The following is a 13288-nucleotide window of genomic DNA, read 5'->3' as shown; positions in this document are numbered from 1 at the left end:
TTGTTGGTAATCTATAATGTTCTGTCTTAATGTGGGAAATTTGGAGAGCTTGGAATATTCCAACTCACTTTGCTGTCTTTGATTTTACCATGTCTTTCCATTTTTTCTTAAGTATAGGATGACAGGTCAACTTTTTTGCTAAATGCTAATTATACAATAATTACCACATTTCCCTCATCTACTCTACTTATCTTAATCCTCCTCCCCCTTTTCACCCTCCCCCCCATTGTAATGTTCTTTGTTTGGTTTTCTGGAGGTCTTTGGAGCAACCTGTTTCAGAAGATTAATCACTACAAAAATAGGCAGGTGTTAAAATCCGAATCCTTTATTATCTCTTTCAAAGTCTTGCCTCCTTTCCTTGGGACCAGTTAGCTTTCTTAAAGTCCTTCCCGAGTCCTGGTTTCACTGGAGAAGCTAAGAAGGAGAGCCTGCCACCACAGGGTGTGAGATGGCATGGATGAATTGTCTTGCATTTCCCCCAAGAGAGTCACCAGGAGCCTAACTGAAGATGGAATGAATCTCTCTTCGTCCCAGTGCTTGTGCTTCAGCCTCCTGCCACTACAAAGGTGGACAATGGAATGAATCTGTCCTTACCTCCTTTGTCTAAATTTGTCTCAGTTTATATGCTCTACACTGAGTATAGATCAATCATACTGAACTTAGAGAACTATTAAGCACCATGCTAAACTAGATAACCCTTGTCTCATCAATTCCACTGACAACATCTTGTAAAAATCCTTGTTTCAGAGCTCTGGCCCATAACACCCCATCCTCCAATGAGTTTGGTAGCTTAGCTTAGCTCTGAATCCTTATTGATTATTAGTAATCGATATCTAATTATAGCCCAAAGGAAAAAAATAACATTTTTCAACCAGTTTAATGCCAGCTTCAACTTACTCTGGACATTAATATTCTTGACACTTTTCCTTACAATTTTATTTTTACTAAAACATTTTTTTATCTATAAATCACATTCATTATTGAATGTGCCTTCTTGGCAAACCATCTCATAGCAAAGGTTAATACATCATTTACATTTTATTTCATTTTATCTGTATAACAACCTTGTGAAATAGGTGTTGTTATAGATGAGACTGAGAGGTAATTTGGCTTGCCCAAGGTAATATAGCAGGTAAGTGACTTGAAACAGGATTTACATTCCATTTGTCTAGGTACAGTGCCTCATAAATGGGGGAGGGGAGCAACCCAGTAAACTAATGGCTAAGAGAACATGTCTGACTTTACAATTAAAAATTGCTTCATTCATTGTATTTGTGTCCACAGGGGCTATCACAGCTGCCCTCCCTTTTGCCCCCCTCTCCTCTTTCCCCGAATAATAAGTATTTAGCAAATGGTTATTGATTGATTGCTAAATACCATATTTCATATCTGTAGACCCTTAACTTCTATAGATAGTGGGAGGAAGGGTACATTTTCTTGGCCTTTTTTTGTGGCCAAGTTGATTATTATAATTACATAGAGTTCACTTTAATTTTATTGGTCTTTCTGTTTACATAATGTTCAATGAGCATGTCATTTCACTGTGAAGTTCTTCATTGTTTCCATTAATTTCTTTTCTTTGTTTTGTTTTCTTTGCTATCCAGTTCATATATATATGTACACCATTGTTTCTCTGAGTTCTTCATAATTGAATATTTCTTAGAGCTTTCTTAGGTTCCTATACCACAATTTGTTTAGCCATTCCTCAATCTTTGGATAGTTTCCAAAGAAGTTTCCAATTCTTTGCTTTACAAAAAAGTACCACTGTGGGTGTTATATCAAATATGGCCATGAATGTTTTGATGTATGTGGAACCTTTCTATCTTTGATATTCTTTGGTAATATAACTATCAATGGAATCTAAGGAGTAGGGATATTTTAGTCACTTCTCTAAAAGTATATTGAGATTGTTTTATATTATAGAATGATGTTACTAATTCACATCTCCAATAATGCATTATTGTGCTCATTTTTCCCCACCCAAACATTGACTGTCACCTTTGCCACTTTGCTGGATGTGAAGAAAAACCTCAAGAGTTATTTGACTTGGATTTTCATATTTTATTATTAGTAACTTGGAGTAATCTTTCATTATTAGGTTGTAGTTACCACATTAGTAAATTAGTCTTAGTCTTACATTCATTTCTTATATATGTTGCATGTCAGACCTTTATTTTGGATATTTGACCTACATTCCTCTTCCTTCTTCTGCATTGATGTACAAAGGCCTTTCAGTTTCATGTATGCATGTATGCAGGTGGGATCCTGTCCATTTTGAGATAGCTTCGTAATGGGTGACTCTCTCGCTGATTGGCTGTGTGTGTGACCTCACAGGCCCTTTATAAGCCCACTGCAGGCAGCAGTCGCTCTCTTTAACCTGGCGCTCTTCACCCTGGCTTCCTAGTCTGGGTGGCCAAGCCGAGATGGATAGCCAAAAGAGGTAAGGATTTTGGTAGTGAACACGTGGGTCTTCTGACCAGGTGTTCACTCGGGAACCAACAAGTCAGAGCATCAGTCAGAGCATTATGTGAGTAGGTATAATAAAGGCTTTTAAGATTACACGTTTCTGTTCTTGAGTGCGCTACCGGTTATTAAGCTATAGATTCAAGAGATTGTGGCCAGAGACCTTTGAAGGCCTCAGAGGAGGCGAGCCGGGTAGAGTTCACACTGCAAAGGACAGTGGTCAAAGGTACTCTGGTGGGTCTAGGACAGACTAGTAATTGTAACTGCCAAGAGAGCACGTTACAAATTTTTTTTTATCTTTTGTGATTGCTTCTATTCCTTGTTTGGTTAAAAACTTTCCCTATAACCATAATTGTGAACACTACCGTTTCTCTTGTATATATATATTTTTTAATGATGTGACAAGCATTCAGGTTGTAGATTCATTTTTCCTCAAAACAACTGTGCAGTTTTCTCATCTTCCTTATCAAATAGCGAGTTTTCCCTCAATTCACATCCCTATTTTTATGGAATGTTAAGCTTTAAATATAATGCTCATTCTTTCTTACCTAATCTGTTTTGTGTTTTCCTTTTTTTTTTCCTCCTTTAAATTCTCTCTCCCCCCCCCCCCCCCCCCACCGCAGTTGGGGTTAATGACTTGCCCAAGGTCACACAGCTAGAAAGTAATGAGTGAATGAGGATAGATTTGAACTCAGGTCTTCCTGATTTCAGGGTTGGTGCTCTATCCAGCTGCCCCTCCTCCATTAAATTCTTGGCCTTACTTACTTTACTTGAACTTCTAGACCTTTTAATCCTCCAAATCAGTTTTGTTACATATTATGTAGATATATTAAGTAACCCCTTGGTGTAGTTCTTTGTAATTCTGTTTATGTAAATCTGTAAGGTTTAAATTGGACTTATTTTTATTATTTGCTTCTGGATTTTGTTACTGAAATGTATAGAAATCTGTTGATTTTATGTAAGGATTTATATTGTGTCCTGCTACTTTATTGAAGTTCTTCATTATTTCCATTAGTTTCTTTCCTTTGTTTTGTTTTCTTTGCTATCCATCATGTCATCAATAAATAGGGATAATTTTGTCTTTTTTACTTGTACTTTTGTATCTGATTTCTTTATTGTCTTTTTTTTTGTTTGTTTATGCAAGATTTTCTTTTATTACTGATTTATCTTTCATGTAGTATATGGTATATAAGATGGTACTTTTTAAAGAACCTCACTAGATAAGAGAAAGCAGTATTCTGTAGTCAGGCTCCATTGTGACATCTTACCTTGGACCCAGAATGGTTTTTGATGTATAAAGTGTCAACTATTCATTGATTGACAGGTGACTACCAGGTTCTAGCCAATTTGAAATAACATTTTTTCATTTCATTTTTTGATATGTTTGAAATAAAATTCAAGTTACATATGTTAATTCAGGTTAATATATAAAAATATAGTCTTTTAAAGGAACTATATTCCCAGAGATTGAATCTTAAATCAGTTCTGCTCAAAACCTGATTCTGACTACAGATGGTTAATTTATTTGGTATTTTCCTTGTGGAGATATTGGTAGAAATTTTCAAATGACCAGATGTCAGCCATTAGTAATATTTGGACAATTAATTAACAGAGAGGCAAACTTTATAAAGGGAAAACTCCCTAAACTTACTTGGAGTCACAGTAGTCATTCTTGATACAAAACAGTATCCTTTCAGACACCCTTTAACTTGCATTCCTGATATTAATGTGATCTTTATCTGTCAGTGAGGCCACATACTGAAGAATTCAGCCTGTCAACATTTTTTTGTTTGTTTTTGTGGGTATGGGGGGGCAATACTAGTATGGCATTTGGATCCTTATTGAGACCTTCATTGGCATATATTTATACTTCTCCTGATAGTGAGTTGCTAATTGCAAAGCTAAATTCTGCTCTAGTTAATTTTTTTAGTGATTTGTAGTATTTTTCTTACAAATAGTTGAAGAAGCTTTACCACTAATAAGTAATTGAATTCCTTACTCTGGTAAACCCCCCCCCTCCCCATATACACACATTTTGCATAAAATTATTTTAATCATTTGGTAGTTGCATAGTCTTGAGGTAACTGGTATTTTATGCATGAATTAGGCAGTGCCAGAGTTAGAAAAGAGATCTAAAGAATCTTTTTTCCTTCCATATTGAGAGTCCTTAGTTGACAGACTTAGTATGCTTACTAAATCTTTCTGCTAGCTTCAAAGGTAAGATCTGCCAAGACCTTCTCTGATTTGAACTACAGTCATTTAGAATGAAAAGGGCCTTTTGTAAAGGCAGAGAGCTTCTATTTATACTGTCAGCTTGTACCTCCTGCCACTCTATTCAGTGATGTCACTTATTGTGATACAAACTTTTTGTTAGCCTTAGCTCCTGAATAAGAGAAGAAAGAGGAAATATTAAATATATCATTATAACAAACTACTTATGTCTGGATGCTTTCTATTCTGAGGGGAAATGAGGTCAACTTGCTTCTAGCTTTAGAAGTAAAATCTTAGACACACTTATTAAGTAAAGGAATATAATTTTAAGTATCTAAATTTGGTTCCCTAGCATGTTTGGGAAACAGAATTTTTGCAATGAATTATGTATTCTATAAAGAAATTACCAACCATGTATGACAGTTATTTATTGTTCTCAATGCTCATTTCATATTCACAATTCTAAGCTTGTGCAGTCTCACTACATATATTTACTGCAAAGCTTAGCATTTATTCATTTGATAAAATATAATAGCACATACTTGTATGACACTTGACAAGTGTTTTTCTTCATGAACAATGCTAAAAAGCAGATAGCATTCCGTTTTGCAAATAACAGAACAGGGAAGAGTGAGATAATTAACAGTAAACAACATGTGGCTAATCTATGGTGAGACTAGATCTTGGACCCGACTGCCTTAATTTCAGAAAACACAAGAGTGATCCACTCTGGTTTATTGACTGAGTTATTACACCAAAGTTTATTGCCGGCCTGCTAGAGAACCAGGAAAGGCTTCTGATGTTGAAGTTTAAAATTATTACTGATTCTTTGGACTTGAATGTTTAAGAAGTCATCATGTTTAAGTCCCAGTTTTTCAAAGTTCACTGGCTGAAGTTACAAAGAAGCAACTTTTCAGGCAGTTGGATCAATGCAAAAAGCAATTTTAAAATGTCTCCACTTTACTGTGCTGAAATTGTGTGGGGAAATAATACATTTAGACTGCGTCCCCAACAAAATGCTTCAAAAAGAGGAGATTGGGTGTTTTTTTAGTACCGGTGAGATTTAGTAAGTTTTTAAGTTGAGAGGTACTTACCAGTGTAGAATTCAGGTTGTAGTGTATCCCCTGCACAATTTCTTGTATCTTCTGTGTATATGAGAATCTGGTTAGCCATGAAAGTGGGTTGATTTGGGGGGGGGGGGAGTGCAATAGATGCCAATTTGTTATTGGGTTGTAGGATAGTAATAGCATGGTATGATGGTGGATTGTTTTTATTTATAAGAAACTTGGAACATAGAGACATTTATGGTAAATGTTTATTGCTTATAATGAATTATACAAATGTACTATAGTTTGCCATTCATGTTTTAATTTTGAAGTCATTTTTCTGTCTTTTCTGACTTTCTTTGACCTTTTTTGGGAGTTTTCTTGGCAAAGATAATGCAGTGATTTACCATTTTCCTTCTCCAGCTCATTTTACAGATGAGGAAACTGAGGCAATCAGAGTTAAGTGACTTAACCCAGAATCACAGAGTTAAGTGGTCTGAGGCCAGATTTGACCTCAGATCCTTCTGACTCCAGAGCCATACTCTATCCAATGAATCACTTAGCTGCCATTCTTATGAGAAGACAAATACTTGGGTATTAAAAGTACATATAGCATATTATATTATATTATATAGATTGTAATACTATTATAGATAGGATGTTATTTTGATCAATGATATTTCCATTTCTCAACTAAGAACTTGATCACCTGAGTCCTTGATAGATACCAGAACTTTAGAAACTTCCTTTACCAGTGGAAGTTGACACTTTTTTTTTGCAATTTATAATTGTAGAAAGTTACCTAGACACTGAGGAGATTTGGTCAGAGTTGCACATGTAATATATAGTAAGGCTAAAACCTGAATCCCGGTCTTCCTGATCTTAGATTATTTTTCTTTCCACTATGCCTTCATGCCTCATTTTAATATAGTAAATGTTTTTGGAGAGTTTTTAAAAATTTGTATTTTGTGCAATATGTTTATCTGCTGATATTTTGTGGTCTTTATTTTTTATAATTAGTATGTGGTCATTTTTGTTGCTGGCTTTTCTGAGAAATCAAATTCCAATGATAGGGTCTAAGACTGAGTTCCTATAATTTTAGAATTTTATAATTCTTTGTAATACAGTAGCATCAAGTGGTAAGAACATGGAGGGAGGAACTATAGGATAATTGAAAGCTAACAAGCAAGTTTGGATAAAGATCTTAAACCTTGAAGTGGTAGTAAATGGGAAAGTATTAAAGACTGATTTGTACATTAGGGTAAGAGCTGTTAGGGTTCAATAGAATGGAAATGAGTGATGGGATAGACGCTTGGAGGATTCCAATTTGGAGAGGGGAAGGGGAAATAAAAAGGTATTAAGCATTCATGTGCCAGGCATTGTTAATTACCTGATCCTCAACAAGAACCTTGGGAAGTGAGTGCTAATATTTATTATCCCCTTTTTATAATTGAGGAAACTGAGGCATAGAAAGGTTAAGTGATTTGTCCAGAGGCAAATTTTAAGTGTTTGAAGGTAGACTTGTACTTAGTCTTGACTCCAGGCCCAGTACTTTTCATTACAAGAGAAAGGCATCTTTTTGCAGCACATTTTGGATTAGAAAGTAGAAAAAAAGGAATCCTTTTCCTGAAAATTAAACAAAATTACTGGTCTACGTATTGCCTTCTTATCTATGATAGGGGAATTCCTAATCCAAAGAATGTTGAGGTATTGCATTGGTGGAAGATTTCACACCAGTGAAATCACAGCTACCATTCTAATAAACATTAGCAGGTTAACAGCAACTCAGTTTTTTGAATCTACCTCAGGAGCAAGCAGTCTATTGCTTAGAGTTGGTCCAAGTTAGGAATGCTAAGAAAGCCAAATCAATTTTTAAGATGTCACATTTCATAAACAGTATTTTAAAGTTCAAATATAATTATAAGAAAGGAAACAAGTGGAAACTGAAACCAACAAACTGTCCCCCTACTCCAGCAGTTTATAATTTCCTGATATACACTGTATTACATTTACCTTATGTGAACTAAAAAAGAGATAAGTAAACATCTTCTTGTTGATGTTGCGATATGACATAATGATTGATGTAGTCACATTTGTTAAAAAAAAGTCTATACCTAATTATACATATAGATATAGATATATCAGTGTCATAGATTTCTAACTTTTTACAGCCATAAAATCCTGGTGAAGTAGTTTTAATATGCCTAGAGATTATATCTCTATCCAATTTCAGTTACCTAGGAATAAGTTAACACTTTATTTTCCTTTCAGTTAAAGAAAAATAAGAAGAAATCAAAGTCAGAGGTTAAAGCAGTGCAGAACAGTTCACGCCATGATGGAAAGGAAGTTGATGAAGGTACCTGAGCAGGGAAGGGAATGCAGTCATCTCTATTTCTGAGTTGTATTTGTTTAATGATGTATCATCTTAACTCCTCTTTTCATAACTTTGTATCTCATACAAATCTGTGACTTTACTAATACATATTTTTGTAATTTGAATTTATGAAACCATGAAATCTTGCAATGATTTCTCAGTGAAAAAAATCTGTCATATTTCTTGGGGCGGGCAGGGGGATGTTCTTTAAATTTCAAAGGTTTAACTGAATACATTAAATAACTAGATTTACCTACTTAGTCTTTGCTTCTTAAAGGTCATTGTTTTTCCCTAAATATCTTCCAGTTCATTAGAGGACAATGAGTGTCCTTATTTAGGAGCCCATTTTGTTGTCATCTAAAAAAAAATGCTCCAATATGTTTTTACATGACACTGTTAGGTATTGTCCCCAAGAAGGTAAAGGCACAAAATATGTTCCCTTATCCCTCAGCTTCTATGAGACATTGGTGATAAGTTTGACAGGGTATCTGGAGGAAAGCACAGGGATAGTTGGTATCACCGTTGGTACTTCATTGCCAGAGAAAATGGTAGATCAGACTCTTTCATGTAACCAGCTTTGTTCTGATTTTTATTCTAAGATCTAAATTTGTCATGATGCCCTGTTCCATTTGTTTTGTTTCTGGTTTTTTTTTTGTTTGTTTGTTTGTTTGTTTTGTTGTTGTTGTTTTTTTTTTTCAACGCCACCCTTTTGGTTTGTCCTTACTAAATACCTTTTTTTTTCTCCCTGGGGCTATGTCAGGAGCCTGGGAAACTAAAGTCAGTAACAGAGAGAAACGGCAGCAGCGTAAGCGTGACAAGGTGCAGCCTGATACTGGTCCCTTGGATCCAGCTGTCTCGGGGATAGAAAGTGCCTATACAGTAACCACTGAGCAGCTTATTACAACTTCGTTTCCCGTTGGTTCCAGGAAGAATAAAGGTACTTAGTGGAGCATAAGAGGGACACATCAAAGACGAACTCGTATTCTGAGCTACAACATAGTATCATGAGTTCAGAACCCATGATTTAGCCAATACTAGCAGCATTGCTTGTTATATGCAATACCTTCAAAATTAAGGCCCAGCAAAGCAAAAACTGGATAGCCTTAACCAAAAACTCATAGCCTAAGAGGAGAAAAAGAAACAGCCTGCTTCCCTCATCTGTATTTCCTTTGCCCCTAAAAATAAAGTATACTTTCTGTCATCCTCATTTGTCATCATGATGTAGATATTTACTACATTGGAGCTTTTGTCAACAGCTTGCGTCTTTAGTGTCTTCCTTGAACATTCTGAAGCAAGCATTTTTGGGGAAGAATAGGTCCTGAAGTCCTTGAATCCTCTGTAAAAGAGTGTTTACAACATAGACATTTGAGTATTTTGCAGATATTAAAGTGATAGTGCTCAAAGGAGCCTTGAACAGTCATTTGGACTAGTTCTGTGCCCCTGAGCATTTTAATGCTCAGATTGTCCAGTTGTCCTGGAGCTTTACCCATTACCATCACTTTCATCCTAGGAGGTTTAGCGTGATCATGTTGAGTTTGCTTTAGTCTTTGAGTTGTCTTTTCCTTGGGCTCATCGTCTTTACTTGCTTCTTTCCTCTGCTGCCTGAATGCCTGATGGGATTTATCAGCATCATGCAGCAGTGACTCATTTTTGTTGAATTTTTCCAGTTTCACTCCCTAGTAATTTTTAGTTTGTATCTCTTTTTCACTGTCATATGCATGCCCTTTTTGCCAGCCTCTTTGGTAACAATCCTGTAAATGCTGTTTTAGAGAATACATTGTGACTACTATGTTCTTAGGCATCAAAGAGCAAATTTTTAGGGACTCCAAATTGTCTCTCTCTTCTTAAATGTAGTATAGTATAGTCTTTTCCAAAGTCACAGTGTTGCTTCTGCTGGGATTGTTGAAAAGATATCTGGCATAGCCCAAAATATAACCAAATTTTTAAACTTGGAGATCTTAGACTTTAGAGATTATATAATTCATTTTACAGATAAAAAAACTAATACTAAGAGCTTTTACACTCTTTAAGATCACATAGCTAAATTAGTGAAAGAGCCAGGTCTCTAAACTCTGAATCCCATTAGTACTTTTCAGTGATTTACTTCTGTCATCATCCTATTTAACAAGGATTAACTCTGGTATCATGAATAATAGAAAAAGGAGAGAAGCGTCAAAAAGAAAGAAATCAGGCATAAGTTTCTAATTTTATAAAATTTTGCTTATAAATTTCACAAATCTTGAGTTAAACTGTTAAGAATTTACTTTCAAAACATATTCTGTTTAGGCATTTAAGGACTTATTAAACCTTTTATTGATTATTTGTTAATTGATGGTGTAATAATTTAAAAAGCTCCATTTCCTAAAAGTAGACATGAAAATTTTTGGTGTACACCTTCCTTCCCGTTCTGATACCAAATCTAAATAATCACAGCTGTTCAGTAGAATTGAAATCATGTTGTTTCTAAGTGAATTTGACCTATATAGTTCCCTTCTTAATGTTATGTGAAATTTATTTCTGTTTCAACCAGGTGATTCTCTTCTCAATGTTCAAGGTAGCAACTTTAAATCTGGAAAAGGAGATCTCACCCTTCAGGGTAAGGAGTTAGGCAATCAAGCATTTTAATGAGTCCCAAAAGCATTTTGGGTTGATACTTTCCATCCCACAATATTGATGAAAAAGTAAATAATACAAGTACTCTTTAACTTTATAAGTAGGCACATATTTTTAGTTTTGTACAACTGACATTTGTGCTTTCAGGTTTGCAGTATTCTTTGCATACATTCTCATTTCAGCCTTGTGAGACAGCTACTACAGCTGTTACAGAGGAGGAAAATAAAGCCTAAAGAAATTAAAGGGCCTTGCCAGTCATCATATATTTAAATATCTAAATATCAGCAGCAGGATTTTGAACTTAGATCTTCTTGACCTCCAAATCTGATGCTCTACATGTTATATTATTCTATCTCTAAAAAGATTGAATTTATTACACTATATAAAACTTAATGAGACAGCATTTTCAGGTGTCATCTTCATATCTATCATCATCTGACATTCATAAGCATGAATATATTAGCAAAGGAGAGAAGTTCAGTACTCCTTTAGATTGTAATTTTCTTAGGCAGGTTTTGTATGTATATCCCTAGCACCTGGCATAAGCAAAACAACAGCAACAATAGTAGCTTTAAAATTTGTACTTTATATCTCTTATCTCATTTGGTTTGCACAACAGTTCTAGTGAGGTTGATGCTATCAATCCATCTCATAGATGAGCAAACTAAAGCTGAAGGAGGTTAAATGACTTGCCCAAAGTCATACAACTAGTACTTATGTAAGGCAGGAGGAACTTGGGTCTTTTGAACTCCAAGTCCAGCACTTTGTCTACTCTGTTACTTTTCTGCCAGCATAGTTGTCAATTAATAAATGCTTATAGGTTTGTTGATTAATTGATTGTAAGGACTCTCACGTTGTCATCCAGATTTATCATATCTAAATGTATCGGTATAAATGGTATGTAATACTTCCTTTAATGTCGTAATACTAATGAAGAATCAGATTACATTAGTTTGACAGGGTATCTCCAATTCCATATGAGAATGCACAGAATCTGAAAACCAAAGGGACCTCAGATGCTCTGTGGTTTAACTTGTTCTTAAAGAATCCTCTTCATCTTCCACTTTGGGATAGATGTAATTGTTAGGTAATGTTGCCTTAAATTTATTTCTCCATAATTTTTACCCATTGCTCTATTTCTTCAGGATTGAATGAAAACCCTACTGTAAATGGAGGCAGCTGGAATGAAAAGTCCATAAAAATCCCTTCACAGATCAGTGCAGGTGAGGAGAAATGGACATCTGTGTCATCTGCTTCAGCTGGAAAGAGGAAGATTGAGCCATCTATTTGGGGTCAGGATACTGGAGATACTAGTGCAAATGGAAAAGACTGGGGTGTGTCCCTGGTGGGAAGGACCTGGGGTGAACGTTCATTATTCCCTGGCATTGGTAAGAGCTACTAAATCATGTTAATTCAATTTACTAACTTTGTATAACTGGAAAATTTCGGATTTTCCAGCCTTTGAAAAATCCTCAGGAAGTAAAATAATACTATATAACAGTAAAGTCTCACCTAAGGAATTGTGTGTGAAGATTTTCAGAAAATTCCTATAGTGTAATAGCTTATAATAGAAAGTCAGTGTATATAATATAGAAATTAATATATGTAATGTATAAGGAAAGTAGAATTAATATCTAAGTGTCAGTATTTAATAATTTCATCAAAGCACCATTTTGCCATTAATTTTTTTCCTGAGGCATTTGAGGTAAAGTGACTTGCCCAGGTTCACACAGCTAGGAGGTGTTAAGTGTTTGAGTCCAGATTTGAACTTCAGATTGAAGTCTTCCTGACTTCAGGGTTGGTACATTCTTTATTTTTTAAAGATAAAGTAGTGAGAAGCTTTTTTTCTGAGTTCCAACAATAGCAACAAAAAAATCTTCATTCGACAGACCTATGGAACATTTTCAGATTCACTTAGAAGTTTATTTACTTTTTATTCTTTCTAAAAAGAGTATCTAGATGGATAGAGTACTGACCCTGCAGCCAGGAGGATCTGAGCTCAAATCCTACCTTAGACATTTAACACTTACTAGCTATGTGATTCTGGGCAAGTCACTTAGCCCCAATTGCCTTGCACCCTTACCCTCCTAAAAAAAAAAAAAAAAAAAAAAAAAGGTACACACCAAATTAAAAGCAAAAGTAAGGGGTTTAAAGCTATTTGTTAAATCCAGTACTCATAGGATTCATTATTTCAGCTGTCTGGATGCTCCCTCTAGAACTCAGATTAATATTCTTAGTAGAAAATTATTTGGTTATGAAACTCCTTAGAGCTATTTAAATTGGTCTGTGGAAGAGCTAGTCTTCTAATCTTTGAGCTTTTCTAGCATGATGACCTATAGTATGGCATTTGAGATTGAGGATAAAAGAAAGGAAAGGGACAAGGACAGGGTCCAAAAGAAGCCCATAGTATCAAAGATCTCATTCATTTACCAATATGGTAGAGAGGTGGGGACTTGACACAGAATAAATAGCCTTTAGTGTTTTTGTTTTTGTTTTTTAATTAAAATAATGTTCTATTAGAATTTCTTTTAATTTTTATCTAGTATTAGGGAACCTGAATGTTCTTAAAATACCCACATAG

General features: G+C 35.1%; 1 protein-coding gene across 5 annotated transcripts in view; it reads left to right on the top strand.

Moving 5' to 3' along the window:
• The window catches only part of MTDH (metadherin), a 62023-nt gene that overhangs the window by 27188 nt on the left and 21547 nt on the right, over window positions 1-13288 (top strand). Inside the window, exons 3-6 of one of the 5 annotated variants that reach the window (XM_074268861.1) lie at window positions 7992-8076; window positions 8855-9031; window positions 10625-10690; window positions 11853-12095. In XM_074268861.1, coding sequence (XP_074124962.1) covers window positions 7992-8076; window positions 8855-9031; window positions 10625-10690; window positions 11853-12095 — 571 coding nt within the window. The remainder of the gene's footprint in view (window positions 1-7991; window positions 8077-8854; window positions 9032-10624; window positions 10691-11852; window positions 12096-13288) is intronic. The other 4 variants (XM_074268876.1, XM_074268886.1, XM_074268868.1 and 1 more) reach the window with 4 other exon arrangements.

The sequence above is a fragment of the Sminthopsis crassicaudata genome, chromosome 1 (genome assembly GCF_048593235.1).
Source record: "Sminthopsis crassicaudata isolate SCR6 chromosome 1, ASM4859323v1, whole genome shotgun sequence".
NCBI lineage: Eukaryota > Metazoa > Chordata > Mammalia > Dasyuromorphia > Dasyuridae > Sminthopsis > Sminthopsis crassicaudata.
Note: the sequence above shows the minus strand (reverse complement) of the source record. Positions and strands in the feature narration are given on the sequence as shown.